General features: G+C 51.1%; 1 protein-coding gene across 1 annotated transcript; it reads right to left on the reverse strand.

Moving 5' to 3' along the window:
* Positions 1–6563: 6563 nt before the first annotated feature.
* Positions 6564–7585, reverse strand: LOC311190845 (uncharacterized protein C11orf96 homolog). The gene has a single exon (XM_084262888.1). The coding sequence runs from the start codon at positions 7293–7295 to the stop codon at positions 6933–6935; it is 363 nt and encodes a 120-aa protein (XP_084119014.1). The 5' UTR covers positions 7296–7585; the 3' UTR covers positions 6564–6932.
* Between the last annotated feature and the right edge of the window lie 11460 nt (positions 7586–19045).

Consider the following 19045-nt stretch of genomic DNA (forward strand, 5'->3'; position numbering starts at 1 on the left):
CTGGCTCTTCTGATATTGCCTCATTCTTCAGCGTTCACTCGAGTCTCCGTTCAGCCAGAAGGCCAAAGCCTTTCTAGCGAGCTTCCTTCGTTCAGTGTGTTTGCAGAAGTTTAGGGCAGAAGCTTCCAGTCTTTCACAAGCCATTCTTCAAAATCTTTTTTTAAGCATGTCTTATTATGAGTTCACATTTAACATCTCAGCATGTATGATTCTTTCTGTTTTCCCCCTTTGGACATGACTTATGCTTTTTGAAGGATATCTTTTTACTTCTAATAATATTCTTTAATCTACTATTTAACTATGCCAGCTATTTTTATTCTTTTTGAACAGTTTTTTTGGTAGTTAAATTTATCATGGACTCCTAATATCCAGAGCCCAGACATCTCCAAGCCTTTTTTATTCTTTTGACTTCTTTTAATTTCCATGCTTGAAGCTAAGGCTTTGCTGTAGAGGATGGGGGAAGAAGTTTCACCCTACAGAGCCAGGAAATTTGGATGCTTGATTATGTCTATTGCAAAGTGCCTCCTGACCACCAGCTCCCCTGCTTAGAGCCCTGAAGCCCCTTCATGCCTAAAGCTAAGCAGAAGTCTCAGTGATCCTGCCACCTCCCTTGCTCTGCCTGCTTGCTTCGTCTTTATGGCAAAAACCAGATAGGGACAACTTTATCCAGGAGTAAACACGGACATAGACACAGTCATTAAATTAATAAATAAGCTGCTAAAGCTTGTCGGCTGGTTATTTTGGGTTGATTTTCTGGGAAAAGGAGGAGTTGGTTGATAACTCTTACATTTATTTTGGGAAACAAACAAAAATGTGACATTAAAATGTCGATATGCTTCAGAACTAGAAAAAACCAGCAAAACCATTTCATTTCACTGTCTCCCAAGGGTGTGTAAGCTCAGGGATACTGCTAATGGAAGTTGATTAGAAACAGGCTCTTTTGTTTGCCTTCTTAGGCAGGCGGGTCACATCCAATTTTGCTCTGAGACTGGGTATTTTTGTCTTCCCTCTTTCGCTCTTTCTTCCCTTCCTGCCTCTCCCCTCTCCCCACACCATTTGGTTCTGCTCCAGCTGCTCCATTCCCAGACAACTCAGCTTTTGCTGCCTCCACGCAAAGCGACAGAGCCGCGTCCTTCCCGTTCCCAGCACTTCTGCTCCTTCAAAACCCAACCATCCAGACCCCTTCCAAAGCACAGAGTGCCTTGGAGCTTGGTACAGTATGTGGTACCATAACACCACATCTGCATCTCTGCGAAGCACCCCCCTGCGCGCATTCCCACCCAACACCTCCTGGAAATGCATCCAGCTCAGCTTAAGAGCAAATGATTAACAGTAAGCACAACTTGACACCCGTGTTTCTGATGTTGCTTTAACTTCTGGTTGCTTTTACTTAAGGAACAGGGGCAAAACCACGTTACCTCACCGACGTTCCCCTGAAAGATTCAAGTCAGTGGAGAGCAGGCTCCTTCAGACATTAGAGGGTGTTGTGAGAAGAGACTGAAACGGATCTTTAACGATCACGGTCAGGACCTCCACATACTTCTTGAAGGGAAAACATTGACTTGCCAGAACCCAAGATTAAAAGTAACAAGCACATAAACATCCTTCACATGGTTTTGCATTAGCCAAGAGCTGTTTTACAAGTGAGCTGTGCTCTCTTCCTCCTGTCCCTTCTTACCAGTCCCCCTTCCCTCCTGCCCAAGAAAGGTCATTTTCTTCACAGGGGAAAAATAAATAAATAATTTAAAAACCCTTCCACAACAACAGGGCCTTAAATCAAGCCAAGGAAGAAAACTTCCTTTTCACCAGCTCCTAATAAATAACTTCAACCTCTTCAATGCAAATATTTCCAAACAAAGAATCTCTGTTCCAGACAGAGCCATAAATTATCGTGGTAGATCTTGTTTTGTTTGAAATCGGACCCAGGCAAACCTCGGCTTGGTTTCAGGGAAAGGCTTCTGCACTTTCCTATCAGTATGGACTCACAGAGGACCCAAAGGAAAGCCCCCTCCCCTCTTGTCCCAGCGCTCCCAGCCTTTCCCCATCACTGCTGCTGGCTCCTGCTCTGCTGGGGAGCAGGGAACAGATGTCCTAGCCAGGCACATCAGCCATGCTGCTCCCACAGCACGAAGGGTATGTTTGCGTGAGGTTGTGTGAAGCCTCAGAGGATCCCGGGCATGACAGAGCGGGGCAGTAATGGCTCAGACATTTTACGCCAGTCCAGAAGCACATGTGGGAACATCAGCAAATAGCACAAATTCTCAAGGGGAAAATCCAGATCAACTCCAGAGTACAGCTGGACCAAAGTCAGCCTGACATCAGTGCAGCCAAAATCCGGATCTGACCCTATACTATTTATAACATACCAGGACATTGGCTAACGCAGCAGTCAGAAGTGCATAATTACCAGGTTCACACGTTTAATAGATTAAAGCTGATGCTCTGGCACAAGAAACAGTTACACAACTCTGACACCATAGTGACTGGTTATGCAGGAAGTATTTCTGTCTCCCCTGACACCAGTTAAACTAATCACACTGTGAATTAAATATCTGGAGGTGCTTTGCTCTACAGTCGAGAGCTGGGCTGCCCTTCTAGCAGCACTTACTCCAGACTAGACAGACCAGGCACAGGAACACACGTGCATAAGATGCTACTCGGGAACTCATTCATTCCACAATTAATTAGTTCCCCTGAGTTCAGTCACCCGAGTTCAGGGAGCTGCTCAACTGGAAGTGAAAGGCCACATACTCCTCCTCAATGAAGCCTACATGGTTGAGCTGGCAACCTCCCTGCACTGTGCAGTGGCCTCCTACTTCAGGAGGTGAGCTCCCCTTGCTCAGGGATTTCAGGCTATCTGAGGTATTTTATTCCCTCGTGGAAAAGTGAGTCCCACGTGCATCTTGCCCATGTACAAGAGACAGCCCAGGCTGAGCCGTGGCACGGGAGTTCAGGTTTAGGCAATGCTGGATGCAGCCTGAAGGACCGTGCTGATCTCTTCTCTGGTGGTGGTTTCGATAGCCCACACCAAAGAAGAAGGGCCACAGGCGCTGAGGTCCATGCACGCACTGTGCACTGCAGGGGAGATGCAGCCCCTCGGAGAGCAGCCTGCAAATTGCCAGCACTACTGACATTCAAACAGCCACAGCAGAGAGACTGCTGGAGCTCATCTGCCCCTGTTACATGGCTGCTTGTCCACTGACAAACAGATGCCTCTGTCTGTGCTTCGTCCCACGGCTCCGCTGTTGCGTCGGAGGTCAGGAAGCCATGGTCACGTGGTGTTTCTTACCAGTCCATCCCCACGGTCCTCCAGCATCAGACCTGCAGCACTGGTAAGGGTCAGGAGTCGTGTCATCGTTATCCAGCTCCTGAAGCAAATGCCTTCTCAGGATCCTGGTACAGAGACCTGCAGGAATTGCACCCACCTTCTCATATCCGTTGCTGATAGCAGCTCCACTCTGAAGCGTCCCCAGGGAGTCACTGGAAACCCAGCGATGGGAGAAGTCATCCAACAGCATGCACAGCCAGGAGAGAATTCTGTCCTCAGTCCCTTGAGGTGGACACTAAATTCCACCCAGAAATCCTCTGCAAATTACCAAGTCAAGTTTGACTAAAATGTTGTGAGGGGGGAAAACCCCAACCCAAGCAGAAAAAGGCTTGTCCCTGAGATGCACAGAGAGGATTATTTTTTTCCCTGATGCCAGAACAGCAATGATACTGCCCACTTGGATCCCCTCTCTGCTTCAACATAAAGCATGGAGGCACAGGTCCACCACATCACAGCATTTCCACATGAGCACGGGTGAAATGCTGAAGAGCTTGAAGGGGACTGGACAGAAATCAGGGGTAGAATAAAAGAATTGCTTTAATGTTTGAGCCTTTACTCACCTCTCTGGGAACTCCTCTCCCTGCAGAGGACAGGATGATTTACTCGTGAGGGGATAACAAGAATAAAACGCTGGTCCCGCTAAAGACAAATTCTGCTGTGTGATTTTGTGTGATGTGGAGAAATAGGGCTGAAGGCACCCCTGGGGTGCTCAACTCCCCTCTGCCTGAGAGCTGTGCTGCTGCACCACGAGCATTTGGCTCCCAGCTCCTTCCTGTGCGATGTAGGATGCTTGTGCCTACTCACTTGCACCCTGAACATCACTGTTAGTGGCATCTGCTGGATGTTTTTCATCTGTGAATTGCTGAAGGGAAATGTACAACCCACAGCTCAAGCCTGGGTAGTGGGTGAGAGACTCAACCCCCTTTGATATAGTCATTACCCTCAGGAAAGTCAATTTAATGGGTCTTCCTGCAATCCTTACAGGATAGATATCCACGATGCTAAAAACCATCGCAAGAGAAACCCTCAAAGTTAGCAGCACAGGAAGGCTGGAAACAAGGTTTATTTTTCCAGCTGTGTCCAAGAGGCCCACCCCAGGACAGGGCTAAAGTACCCCAGCTTTTCACCCTCTTGCCTCAGTACTAACTGCTGGGAAGATAAACACTGCCCTATCTTTAGCACTGGCATCTCCGTGTTACTCACTCTGAGACGGAGCAGAAAAATGTTAACAAAATCCAGCTGAGGACAAACTTACGCACAACAGCCTAACCACTGGCGTATGGCTTTTCCTCAAGTGTCACGCTCCAGTGGATGCTCAGACCCCCTCTTTGTTCTCTACCTTAACATCCACATTTGTCTCTTGCAACAGAAAAGGGAATATGGCAATTTCCCCCCTTCGGGGAGGCGGGTACGCGATGCTCTGCTGCTGGCTGGTGCGGCACAGCCTCCCCTGCCTCCTGTGTGGTAGCAGCACGGCTGCAGGCTGAAGCAGGGATGGGGAGGGTGAAGGTAAATGGCTTGCTATTAATCCCAGCTGCTACACAGAAATGACGAGCCGGGAAGGCAATCACGTGCTCTCAGCCTCCTGAAGGTACCATGTACTTTGTGTACTTGTAGCAGAGCTGAAAGCAAAGCAACACTGAAAAGTAGCCCGAGACCTGAGGTAGGGGGAGGATGCTGGAAATCTTACAGACCTCATTAGCCCTCGTTATGCAACATCTAGGCACACAGCTATAGAGTTCCCAGAGATGTTTCAAACCCTTTCACAGACTCAAAACTCCCAGAGCTGTAACAGCACTAGGAGTTTGTTGAGGAAGATTACCCCAGCTGCTAGTAACCGGTTATTCCGTACCAAGTCTGGTTTGCCTGCCTGAAAGCTGCTCTGGAGGCCAAGCTGCTTTGCCTTGTACGTGCGATGTTGTGGATGCTCTGCACCTGCACAGCAAGCAGCCAGCGCTCTAACGGCAAAGGGAGACAAGCTGGTTCACTCACTGCATGCAGGGGGGCAGGTGGGGTGTTTGCAATGCCTTTTTTGCAAGGAGGTCAGGCCAGAGCCCAGACCTGCTTTCTCACCTTCCTTACCTCTCATGCATGACCCTCCCCTGATGCTGGAGATCAGCTGGTTGTCCTGCTGCAAGGGATTTTTTTGAAACTCCTCCTGTACTTATGAAAGTCAGGGAAGGACCTGTCCAAAACCAAGTACCCTCCCCTTCTGATTTTCCGCAGCTTCAAACTAGGGACAGGCTTCAGTTGTGCCACTGAGTTCCTCACACAGCTTATCTGCTGTACTTCAGTGCCCAGCAGGTACAGCTTGTGGCTGCCAGCTCTAACTAGGCACGCTGTTCTCCATCTGCATCATGTTCATCTTTTCCTTCTGCTCCAGCCCTTACCTCCCCTGATTTGTCAATATGATCGCACCTCAAGCCAGGACATAAGAAGAGCTGTAACCCTCCCGAAAATTTTACCACCAAAACGTTACTTAAAGTCTCATTATCCTAGTAGTAACTGGGAAGTTTCGACTGCCTGAGGCTTGCCTTGAAGGAAGATGCTCCCATAGGATTACACTATCAGCACAGGATTATTTCAAGAGAATGGAGAAAATAATGGGGGGGGGGCGGGGAAAGAGTCCCAGTCTAGGAATTTGCTCTTCCTTCTGTAGGGAGCTTCAGGTGCCCCACGGCACCGCACACACGCAGCCCATATAACTTCACCCCTACCAGACATCGAGATACCCCTGCTTTTCAACCCCAAGAACAGCACGTCCACATAGTACCACCCGCTATCGGAAATTAAACTGCATTATATCCAACTACCAAACATCTCCACAGCACAAAAAACAACGTACAGGTCAGAAGGCCAAGGGGAACGAAAACAACTTGGATGAGAACAGCAAAGTACATACACCCTTCTCTGAATGCACTGGGCTTGCCCAGTTGCATTAAGGTTCTCGGATGCAAACTGTTAACAACACTCCTTAAAACGACAACTCATGTGAACAGAAATACCTCAAATAAGCAAATAGAATTGTCTAAAAATCAGTCTTTTGGCTCTCATCTCATTACCATGTACCTGACAGTACAGACTGCAAACATCTCGCTGAGCAGCATCCCCGAGGGCAGCGCTCCTGCTTCTACATTAGCTGTCGACAGCCTTTAAATCCCTTTATGGTCTCCAGAGGGGCAAAGGAAGCCGAGAGAGGACGGTCAGACCCCTGAAATAAGGACAGTCCGGTATGTACTGTGCAAATATATCAGATTTTATTACTCTCTTATGGAAATAATAACAGACATTCAGGTAGAAACATATTAAATTAATGCAGTCGACAGTTTAAAATGCAAAAATAAATATAAAGTCCAGCAGCTCAATGCATCTAAAACAGCTCGTTTCTTCTAACCGATAGAAAAGATTTTTTTGGGTTTTTTTTTTTTTTTTTTGTCTTTTAACCGGAGAGTTTCATACAATCAAATAGAAACGAAGGTACAAGCGCTTTCTTAGAAAACATCCCATCCCGGCTGCCCGGCCCGGGCGCTCCGCGGCTCCCTGCAGCCCCCTGCAGCCCCCGGGGTCCGTGCCGCCGCCCTCAGAGGGCCGAGCCCCGCCGCCCTCAGAGGGCCGAGTCCGAGTCGCTGGAGTCCAGGCTGTTGCGGAGGCGGCAGCTGCCCAGGCGGTCCCGCTGGAGGCTGAGGTTCTGGGTGCTCCGCCGCAGGCACTCCAGCGACTGCAAGAAGGACTTCTTGGCCTTCTCCTCCTCCATGGGGGACACCCCCTCCTCCTCCACCTCCTGGATCTCGTCGAAAGTCACCGGCTGCGTCTTGAAGCGCGACTGCCGCGGCCGCCGCAGCTTGCCCTTGGGAGCCTTGGCGGGGCGGGCGGGCGGGGGGAACTCCTCGGCCACGCAGACGAAGTGGGGCATCACCGCCTGGTAGTTGGAGCAGACGCCCATCAGCTCGGCCGGCTTGGCGGCCATCCTGCCGCCCGCGGGTGCGCCCGCCGCGGGGGCCGGGGCCTGCGGCTCGGGGCGCGCTGCTTCGGCCGTGCCGGTCGCCGACGCTCCGGCGGGCAGCCGCGGCCGGGCAGGGACGGGACCCCGCGGAGTGGGACGCTGCGGGACGGCGCGGCGCGGTGCCGGACGGAGCGGTGCCGGGCGGAGCGCGGAGCGGTACCGGGGAGCGCGGAGCGGGTCGGAGCGCGGAGAGCGGGTCGGAGCGCGGAGAGCGGGTCGGAGCGCGGAGAGCGGGTCGGAGCTCAGCTCGCCGCGCCGTCCTCAGCGGAGCCGCTACTGCCGCTGCCGGCGCCTCGGCACCGTTATATATCCCGGCTCCGCACCCGCGGGAGCATGCTCAGACGGCAGCGGATCCCACTTGCCAGCCTGCCGGGCGCTTTCCTTCCGCCTGACGTCTCCCATCCCCGCTGTCGCCGCCCCCGGTCCCCCCGCCCGCCGCGTCCCCTTGGGAGCGAGGATGGGGAAGCGTGGGGAGCGTCGCTGCTGCCCCCGCGGAGGCTTCGCGCTCGGTGGCGTCGCCCCTTCCCCGCCCGACGGCCGGCAGCCCCCTCCTCTGCCCGTCTCCTCTCCCCCGAGGCAGAGGCCGGTAACCCGCGTCCTCCCTCCCTCGCCAGGGCAGCCGGCCCTACCTGCCCCCCGGCGCAGCTCCAGGTGTGTTCCCGAGGCCTCGCTACGTCCCAGAGAGCCACAGCAGTAGTTGAGCATCTATCTCACCTCGCAGCTTTTCTATCAGCACAGTGATTTCTGTGCCTGTACAGAACACCGACAGACACAGCACAACAGCTTCCAGCACAGTAACATTAACCTTGGGTTAGAGAACACCCCGAGACACGCACAAATCCCAACATCCTACAGTGACCCAGCTGTAAACTACAGAGGTCACACGGGATGCTCCCAGACAAGAAACCACCAGTTAAGCAGGACTCAAGACGCTGATCTTGTTCCCAATTCTGCCACCTCTAATGTGGCTGCGTTTTTTTCCGTTTTTAGAAGGGATCCAGAAATTTTCCATTCCCCTGTGGGCTCAGTAATGTTTCTCTGATATGATGCAGAATTGGATCCTTGGATAAAAAAACAGCATGTAAGTATTACTGAGCTGAAACAATAGCTTGCAAATTAGCGATGGCTGGGACCGCCCTTGGGAGCTGTGCGTGTGAAGGAGTCTGGGTGATGGAAAAACCCAGCAGCGTAAGAAAAACATGATAGGAATAGGAAAGGAACTAGAAGGAAGTGGAGTATAAAAGCGTGAGGGAGGAAGAGCCTGGAATGGTTAGTCTGTCCCCTCTTCGGGGCTAATGTTAGACTACTCCCATAAAGACATTCTCCACTATAGCTTCACCCACTCAGGGATATTTCTGAAGCTTGGTTAGGAACCAGGAAGGAAGCAGAGGCTTAGCAACAGCATCGGGAACCCTGGTCTGTGCTCGGCCAAGCAGGGGCTCGCCGAGCAGTTGGGGACCCCGTGCTCAGTGTACACACAGGGCAGGGCACAGCGGTGTAGAGGTACCTGGGGCACATCCAGCACCAGCCAGAAAATCGTCCCACAGAGATGTGTGCTTACCCCAGCAAGTCCTGTGTCCTGTGCCTGAGGTAGCACACCTACAGCAGGCTGGAGTTTACGGCATTCTGCCATAACACACGTTCTTTGTGCAGAGGTAGGCGAGCCCCTCGAGGACAGACAGACGCGTACATACTGCTCACGTTCTGCGCTACGGTCCAGCATGCAGGAAGGGACCTGCTTTTGCAAGTTCGCCATCAGAAAGTCTCAACTTCATCTTTCAGTAGGACCCAGGCCTGGTTCCTCTCTGATTTGAACGGCCTTGTTTCAGGACCTGCACTGGAAACAAACTGCTGTAAGTACAGCCCTGTCCCAAACTCGGTAAGACACCCCAGGAATACAGCTCTGGGAGAGAGGGGCCAGAGGCACTTGCTACTAGCACGTTTCCAGAAGGTTGGCTGCTGTGCCCCTTGCCAGCATCAGAGAAACACGAAGAGCCTTGGCTTTACGAAGCACCTGAATGCAGTCTCTCCTTGGCTCCCTGAGGCAGCTTCAGGGCCAGGTTCAGCTTGAAGCCTTTTTATTGGGAGATACAATTCCCTTAATAAGGGAGCAATTTTCTGTTTGGTCTATTTGAAACATTCTAGCTTTGGAAAAGGCTGTGGTGTGGTTTGTTTTTTTTTTTACTGTTGATTTTAAAGGCTAAATTTAGCCCATAAAGCCCTTACTGCAGTACGACTCCCTCTCTGAGAGCCCCACTTACAGGAGTTTTTGTTCCTGACAACTCGGCCCTACAGCGCAGCGAGCACCGAACTGTGTTTCCTCGGCAGAGGCCTCCGAGAGGACAAGCCTGCTGAACAGTTTGTGCTCCTGGGGCTGATCCTGTCTGCTCTGCAGAAGCAAGCTCTGGGTTGACACAGGAGCCTTGTTCCGGCAGTGGAGGAGAGCATCTCACATTCACACGCAGCAAGGTAAATTTAATCCGCGCTGGTGGCACCGCCTCGACGTGAGAGGATCTGAGGGCTCCGCAGGAAAACGGCCACTTGACTCGACACCTGAAATCCAGCGCAGCCGTCCCGAGCCCAGGCTGCCTGCCTGGCCTCGTGCGGAAAGCTCGGCACGAGGGCAAAGGGGTTTCGCTTCAGGTTGGAGCGACCATCCAATTCCCTCACGCCTCTCTGATCCCAAAACGCTCGGGGAGATTTCAGCGCCGGGTTGGAACAGCATCACCATGGTAATAACCAGGAGGCCTTAAGATTTCGTTTGAGACAATTCAGAAAAAAATATCCTGTGACATAATCGCCCGAGTTAGGCCTGCAATGCGCTAATGTAAAAACTATATTTACTCCGGTGGTTTAAATCATTACTTTAATCTTGGTCGCTTCTGGCATTGAAATGTGACCTCATGGTATAGATTACAGAAAGCCTCTGCCACGTGGACCGCTGGCGTGGATTTCTTTCCTGCATAGTACAGGGCTGAAGTCACATTTTAGGCCAGGGCACTGCACAGGGCCTGGAGGAGACCTTTCTCCGGGGCTGAGGCTGTTTCACATGCTGCATGTTTTACATGAAATACCCACTCGACAGCGGCGGGGCCTTGGGAAGGTAAAACCCCTGTTCCACTGGAGGGGAAACAGCCAACGCTGCTGGAACTGGCCCATGCAAGTTAGTGTCTGTTGGCAGGTCACTCATTTAACAACACAATTATAGGAAATACACAGCCTATTATTATTCCTCTTGCTGGCTATCAGACTGAATGCCACCAAAGGGAAAGGAGAGGAGAGAGGAGAGAGAAGTCCACCTCTTTCTGTAGGAAAGGAAACTTTCCAAAGGCCAGGGTTTCCACAGAAATCACCTGTAGTCGGGCAGTCCTAGCGTGGACACCCTGAACAGCATGGTTTGTGCCCCGAAAGAGTAACCCAGATTGACAGGGCCTCCCTTGCAAGTCAGTGGGATAAGCTGCTTCTCAGAGGGATGTCCTCAGCCCATCCAGGTTTCATACCTCCTCTCATGACATAGTCGAGAATTAAGACCTGCCTCTCGCTGTCCTGCCAGGCAGCATTCCCAGTCATCCTGTGTCAGTCGTGCACATCCTCTCCTCGGCATCCTGCTCTGTGAATGCCCTGCTGGGAGGCAGCGGGAAGCAGCCGCAGTTCTCTCTCGGGTGTAGTTCACACCCTGAAACAACTGTCTCTAAAAGAATAATTAAAAAAAAACCATTCAGAGAGCTGTGATCTTAACAGAGAGCGGCTGACAAACAGGAGAGGAGAAAACAAACAGGCAGTCGAGACAAGCTGCTTCTGGAAGCAGGAGGGAAGTGCTCTTCCCTGCTTCTCCGGTGCACACCTACGTTTGGTTTGAACTTCAAATCGCCCCTTTCTGATGGGGGAAACCTGGATTACTCAACACGGCCCAGCTGAAACCCACTGAGTGCTGCCTGGAGCAAAGCAAACTGGGGTACTCTCCAAGTGCCCTGACACAGGAGCAGCAGCACCATGTGCAGCTTTAGCTCAGCAGCTGAACCTCTCTCAAGCTCACACAAATGCATTTACAGTGGGGTATTTGACTAATTACTTACAAGGGCTGCATGCTGAAGGGAGGTTGCCATATCCCTTCTCTTAGGTGTTTAGTTGGATATCCTTTATCTTCATTCCCAGTGCCTCTAGCTGGGACTTCAGCAGCCTTTTAACTATTTTTTTCCCCTTTAAAAATAGTAAGAAAAAGCAAAGCCACCCCCCAGAGCTGACAGCATGGGGATGATCCTGCAGCAAGGGTCACCCACCCCCATGCTCACAGTCGGGCAACCAACAGAGCAGCACCCAGCCAGCGTTTCAAATGCTCGACGTGTCCCCCAAAACACTTTCCAAAAGGAAGTATGGGCTGACACGTTCCCTGGGCCGCGCCGAGGGGCATCCTACCTGGCATCACCTGGGCAGCTGCAGCCGGGTGAGGGATAAGCACTTCTCCCTTCTGCAGCAGGCAGGTCTCCGCAGGGGTCTAGCTGCAGGACTGGAGATCTCCATAGGCGAGGGAAGATTGGGCTTGTTCTCCAGCACATCTTGCCCCCAGCCTCCCATGGGCCAGGGCTCTTCCTTCACATCCCAACCTTGTCCCTTGAGGCAGAAGCTTTCGGCGATAAGGAGTGAGGAAGCTCCCCAAAGCACTTCCCATGTGTTGGAGAGCACAGGAGTCCAGCAAGGATCCAGCAGGCAGCATGGGAAGGCTCGGGTCCCTGTGGGGGTGCTCACAGGCAGCTTATGAAAACTTCTATCTCCGAGCCCTTTCCACGAGGAAGCTCTTGCCAACATACCAGGGAGTGGCCAGGATGGTTAAATTCTCCAAGGGATGTTTGGCACTGGATGTGTTGGATAAATTAATTTGTAGGTGCCTGGAAGGATTTCTGCATCCCCCAGTCAGCCTGACACAGAAATGGTGCCACCTTGCATCTTGGTTTTAAGATACTTCTCCAGGCAAAACAGCTTCGTATGAGAAAAAGTTTGTCTCATTTTTATAGAGATTTAGCTATTTCAGCTGAAACATTCTGTTCTAAGTCAACCTAAAGCAATAAGCCTGTTTAAAAACTAAATTTGCCTAAGTTGGCAAAAACCCCACGTTCCAGCCTCCCAGTGAGGTGTGTGAAGAGGGAGCTGTTGTACTGTGGCCAAGGGCAGGGCAGGTCAGCCTGGGGCCATTTTTAAAGGAGGACCTGTCCTGGTTTTGTCAGGGATACAGTTAACGTCCTTCCCAGCAGCTGGGGTAGCGCCATGTTTGGGAGTTAGGATGACAACCATGCTGATAACACACGGATGGTTTAGCTGTTGTCAAGCAGCCAAGGACTGTTGAGCCTCTTGCACTGACCTTCCACCAAGGAACTATGGAAGCTGGGAGGGGGCACAGCCAGGTCAGATGACCCAAACTGATGAGAGGGATGTTCTATACCATGTGATATCATGCTCCATATACAACATGGGGGGTGGGGCTGGGAGGTTGCTCAGCTCGGGGTCTCGCGGTGCATCGACTTTGGGTGGTGAGAAATTCTGCTGTTGATCACTAGTTTTATATATTTTCTTATTATTATTATTGTCCTTTTTTTTCCCTATTTAATTTTCTTTTATCTCAACCCATGAGGTTGGGGTTTTTTCCCCCCTTTTTACATTTTCAGTCTCTCCTTTACCCCACTGGGAGCAGGGGAGGGGCGAATGGCTGCGTGGTTCTTTTAGCTGCCAGGCAGGTTAAAACCACCACGGGCCCCTAAAGATCGCAGTTGAGTTTGGTAGGGAGGATGAGTTGAAGTGAGGAACCCCCAGAAGCAGAGGAGCCATCCAAAGGCAGGAATGTAATCAAAGTTGAAACGGGAGAGATCAGGAGAACCAGTAGGGCCGCTTGGGCCAGCCAAGAGCAGAAGTGAGGTTGGAGTAACAGGCGCAAGGCGGGTGGCCAGGATGGAGAGCCCATCAGGGAGCCACGCGGCGCGCTGCCTACAGGGTACGCAGCACTGAGCCCTCCTGAAGCCTCACTTCTCCCTGCCTGCCTGCTAACGTTCACCTCCAGCACTGCAAGGCGAGGGTGTCCCCGCAGCGTGACTGTAGGTTACATGACAAACACTCCTTAGTCCTTGTGAGGAGCATCACGTACAACATGGTTAAAACAAAGTACGGGTAATCACAGCTCCTGCCCCCTCTGATGCCTCGCTTGCCAACTTGCCTGACCTGGCCTGAGTTGCAGTAAATCCCATGAGGCTTCTGCCCACAGCCAAAGCACCGACCGAAGCCTTTGGAGGTGTTAATGCTCCTCACAGAAACGTGTCATTTCACCCTCTGCACCGAGTTAACCGTAAAGCCACAGCTGGAGAGAGAAAGCTGGTGTTTCCGTAGCGCGGCGCAGCACAGCAGCGTGGGGCTGTCAGCACCCTGCCGCCAGCACACGCAGCAGCAAAACTCCCTGTTGGCAGGACGCTCCCTGATGGAAAGTGCTGCACTGGATTTGCCTTGTTTGGCCTGACGGGCGTCAGGAGGGATGGCAGCTCTCCCCAGCGCTGTTACTGACGTCTCAGGACGCGGTGCTGCAAGGATACGAGATAAGAGTCGGTTTAAACAACTGGAGAGCAGAGATTGCAGAAAGCTCCCCTGTTTAAAGATTTAAACAATGCTTCTAACAATTTAAGGGACTGATTGTGTTTAATAGCCCTGCTGGTACAAGGTCCTGTCACTTAGAGCAAAACAAACCTCTAACCTTCCCCCGTTGTGATTATCGAGGTAATACCATGTGTAGTTGTTAATCTGACCCTGTCAGTTAAGCAGCACAGAAATTAGGATTTCTATTTCAATAACACCATTTGCAATTAATGAACACACACACTGTGTAACTTTGAAAAGCTTGGAAAAAATTGCTCCTCCCCAAAAATAAACTTAAAAAAAAATTTTAGGGAAAATAGTATCTTCGTGTATGCAGGGGAGGGCTTTGCTGATCCACCCTGGGAGTTTCTGTCCCTTCATGTGGGCCATATGCTGAGCTGATGGCCAGCAGGGATGGTGATGGGGGCTGTGCTGCCTCCCAGGCAATGTGTCCCAGGCAATATCTCCTTCTCTGGAGATATTCCAGACCCGTCTGGACCTGTGCGACCTGTTCTAGGGACCCTGCTTTGGCAGGGGGTTGGACTAGATGATCTCTGGGGGTCCCTGCCAACCCCTACGATTCTGTCATCTGTGGGAGCAGAAACACTTTCAACAAGGGACTGGAGAGGAGGATCCCTGCTCCTCATCATACCAGCCCAGTCTAACACATAGACGCCTGAGCACAGGGTGCTTTGTCTTGGGTTCTCTTCTCTGCCACAAATAGGATCTTAGCACTCCTGAAGGATTTTATCTTCCATCTTCTTCTGCAGCTAAAACCACTGCAGAACATCCACCCATTTCAGCAGTAGAAATCTAATTTTTGCCTCTCTTTTTAAACCTATTTGTAAGCAATAAAGACATAAATCAGCCGTGGCCTAAAAATGAAATTGGAAACTTCTTGCTAGTGAGCTTCAAGTCACCAGAGCCCACAGACGGTTTGTACCCAGCCTCTACACCTCTCCAGACAAAAATCCTCACAACTGCACCAGTTGATAGGTGAGCGAGGCTGGCTCCAGGAGCCAAGCCCTGCCTTGAGGGTGGGAGCCAGCCTGGCACCAAGACTGACAAGCAGAAAGGGAAACAGCACCGCCCTTCCCTGTCACATGAAAGCCTGTAGCACCCAGAGCTGAGCAACGGCCTTGAAACACCAGGAAGAAGTTTCCTAAGATAAAATAGAGCGGCTTTGGCGTCTGGAAGGGTCCAAAGCTGGGAATTAACCAGGGAAGAGTGATCAGGGCAAAGTGCAGAGCTGTCAGAGAGGCAGCCAAGTCTCAGGGCATTTTATGTTACCTGTGGCTGCTGCAGCAGCACGCTGCTGTGTCCTGTGGCCAGCACGCAGTGCCTCACTCCACCGCGCTCCTCGTCCCAAGGCCTGGGAGGATTTCTTCATGCTGGCCCATCAGCCGGTTCCAGGGAAGCAGTCCCTTCTCTGGCACAAGCTGTGAAGGCCTCATCGCCACTGGGGACGCCTGGATACTGGGACATTTTGCCTTACATTCAGTTTGTTAGAAACACACCCTTCTGAAGGAAACTTTCCCACCTATTCTGGGGTGGATACGTGGGTACCAGTGTTGCACCCCAGCCTTGGAACCCTCAGAGTCTGCAGCCACCAACCACTTCCCAGCAGAAAGCACCACCACGGGGCAACGTTAAATCCCTCTTCCATCGCTCCCACCGGCTTCTCCCAAGTCACAGAACCGCAGAACAGCAGGGTTTGGCCAGGGTCCTCTGGAGATCATCTAGTCCAACCCTCCTGCCAGAGCAGGGTCACCTAGAGCAGGCTGCACAGGACAGCATCCAAGCAGGCTTTAAATATCTCCAGAGGAGGCTGCACAACCTCTCTGGGCAGCCTGTCCCTGTGCTCTGGCACCCTCACCATAATGAAGTTCTGTGTTTAGGTAGAACTTCCTATATTCAGGTTTGTGCCCATTGCCTCTTGTCCTGTCCCTGGGGACCACTTAAAAAAGACTGACCCCCTCTTCCTAACACCCACCCCTCACAGATTTATAAGCATTGATATAATCAATGCATATAAATCATGTAAATATTCAGGGAACCTCCTTTCCAAGCCTCCCCCCCTGCAGCTATTTCAAGCTAAAGGCACACCATGCTGGTAGGACAGGTTGTCTCCTCCTTGGCACAGTGCAGAAAACTGGCACAGATCTGTCTCCAGAAAGCAGGACACAGGGAGGGGGATACTGGGAGCCACGTAAGTTCTGCAGCTTAATCAATCGGTCATTAAACTGGGAACGCAGGTTTGTATGTCTAGGACAGTATGTCCTCTAGCAAGTCATGTCTTTCCACTCCTGCTTCAGCTTTTGCTCCCTGAATTGTAAGTTTTTCAAGACAAGAAGTCCTCCCACAGGCCTCATTAACAACGATGAGGAGCCCATGGCCAACAACGAGCCACAGCTATGACCTCCCCATCCCATGCCATGCTGGGGCTCTTTTCTGGCCCGTGGCTTCATGACATGGCTGTTCTCTGCTCTTTTCTGCTTTAAGGGATCCTGCTCAGGCCTCTTACCTCCCAGGGCCAGCTGCTGCAGGGCCGCACAGCAGCCTGCCCTGCTGCAAGGGCACCCCTGGGAACAGGCGCCCAGGGGCAGAGGGTCGCCCGAGGTAACTCAGAGATCAGCTGTAGCGTCATCCCACTCTTCAGCGTGGACCTCTGCAGTGTCCCCACCATGGAACTAGAGACAAACACCCCCCTCATGTGAACAGCAGAGCAGCTACAAGCAGAAACTTTTGGTTGAGCATCATTCTGGACCCAGTGAGCACCATCAGGATGAATCTCCTGTGATGCAAAGCCTCTGCTCTACATCTTGCTCAGCCAGCAAAACGTCTCAAGTGACCGGAACACCAGGGAACATATAAACCAAATGACGTGGGCCACACGACAGACCTCCTTGCTCCTCATTCTGATGGAAATTTTTCCATGTGGTCCCCGCTTTCTTCCCTTAAAACATGGCCTCCTGGCTCTTCTGAGTCATGCCTTCCCAGTGTGAGCTCCGAACACCGGCCAGCTGACCTGTTCTGCAATGAGCTTCTAAGAACTCCACAAAACCACACGGAACGTTACACAGCAGAATGAGGTTAAATCCAATAGGGCAGCGGGGGCGAAAGCACGCACATCCCTCATCTTGCTGAGTGAACAGCCCTCTGGGAAGGACCAAGCGCTCTTGCAGCTGCTGAGGCCCTGTATAACCGTTACAAGTCACCCTCAGGCGTGCCAAGATAAGATGATACCTGCAAGATCTCAGCAGAAGTTCGGTACAGGGAGGACAGGCCAGCGAGCTCCAGTTTAAACAAATGGCCCAGGTTGCTATGGAAACCTCAAGGATGGAAAAGCAGCAGTTTGAAAACAAAACAGTGAGGCAGATTTCATATCCACTCTGACAAGGTTTATGACCAGAAAAGGCAAAGTGGGTGTTAAACGCTGCTTAGCTAAGTCAATAGTAGCAGCACTTGAGAAAGAGGCATTCTGGATTCGCAGCACCCATCACACCTCTCCCAACCCGCTCCCCAGGAGAACAGTCTTCTGTACTTTGCTGATACTACGGTATGAAAATCCTGGTTTCTTAACTCTTTCCTGGCACCCTGTCTCCTTCTACATGACTACTGTAGCTCTAAATTACTCTATGTAGCTGTAAGTCCATCAGTCCTGACAAGTGGAAGATATATAGCTTTATCTGCCACAGGAGGAATACAATTATCTACAGCTTTAAAACTCATCAAACCTAAAAATCCTGGAGGTGCTTTTTTCCTGAAAAACCCCAAACAAATCAAAACCCAAACAAAAACCCAGCAGAGAAATGACAGAACTAAACTATTGATCTTAAATGGCATGTGGTCAGATTAATGATGTTATTCTTTACATAGGTGTTAAATAAATGTATGGTTAGATACTGTTGATGGAACCAGATGCCCTTTTTTCGGAACAGCTCCATCCTACATGTTCCTTTGGGGTGGCAGGCCACCATCCATCCTTACCAAAGTCAACTTCCAGTCATCTGCTCCTCATTGTCAAGCCTGAGGTCCATTACATTTCAGAAAAGGTGATGGCTGTTTCCTAACTGGGGTAAATAACAGACTCAATGTGTTTGAAAGTCACAGACAGCCAATAGTTGGGAAGAATTCAGCTCTCCAGCTTTTCTTGGAAGAGATACACATACTCTGCTGAAAAATAACATTGCAGAGTGAAGAGACAGGGAAAAAAAGTAAACCTACAGTTTGTATCTTCTACATCAAAAAGTATCATCACACCAGCAGCAGCAGGGAGCACACAAGAAGTAACTAGAGATAAACGTGAAGAAGTGACAATGGGAGTGAGAAGGGGAAAGGAGAAGGCTACAAGGCAGTTTGTGAGACACAGGGAATATGGAAATTAAAATTCAGAGCTACTCTGTGGGCAAAGCAGCTCTTAGCATCTGCCCCACTACCTCATGGACAGACTATTCCATGCTTAGATGGGTAAGTCTGGTAATAGCAGCAAAATGAAAAACCCTAGGCAACCTCCAACACCCCCTCTCCCCCCCAATCCTTTGTATGTGTATAAAACCTCTGTTTTCAGATAAACAATATATTTTACTCCAATTTCATGCAACGAATTCTGAGTTTAAACCTTTTTTTCCAAAAGCTGTTGGCTGGGAACATTGTGCTGTCGGGACACTTGGGGGAAGGCAGCAAGCCTGGGAGCTGGAAGGACATCTTTTGTGCAGCTTTCTCAAAAATACTGTTTTCAAATCCATGTGACCAGGGGAGAAAAGTTCCTCTAGCACCCTTTCAGCTTGCAAGCACTGAACTCAGCTATATTAGTACCGTTCCAAACACGCTACCCCCGCGTGTGCCGCCAGCAGCAGGAGCCGCTGAGCACTGGCACTAACAGCGTGTCAAGCTGCCCTGGCCTGAAGCGGAAAAGACCCCTGGGAGCCACGAGAGACCCCAGGCTCAAGACAGAAGCCTCGCTTTTACACACACCCCTTGTGAGAGCTGTAAGAGTGCCTACAGCATTGAGGAACAACTTCCTACCTACAGGAAAAGGGTCCCTTCAGAAAGCTCTCCCGAGGAGGCGATGTGGGCTGGAGTCTCCTCTGCTCCAAGCC

The sequence above is a fragment of the Gallinula chloropus genome (genome assembly GCF_964237585.1).
Source record: "Gallinula chloropus genome assembly, chromosome: 4".
Taxonomy (NCBI): domain Eukaryota; kingdom Metazoa; phylum Chordata; class Aves; order Gruiformes; family Rallidae; genus Gallinula; species Gallinula chloropus.

Bases quoted from the DNA above. Each gene is read 5' to 3' on its own strand.
- LOC311190845 (XM_084262888.1), bottom strand. From the start codon at position 7,295: ATGGCCGCCAAGCCGGCCGAGCTGATGGGCGTCTGCTCCAACTACCAG.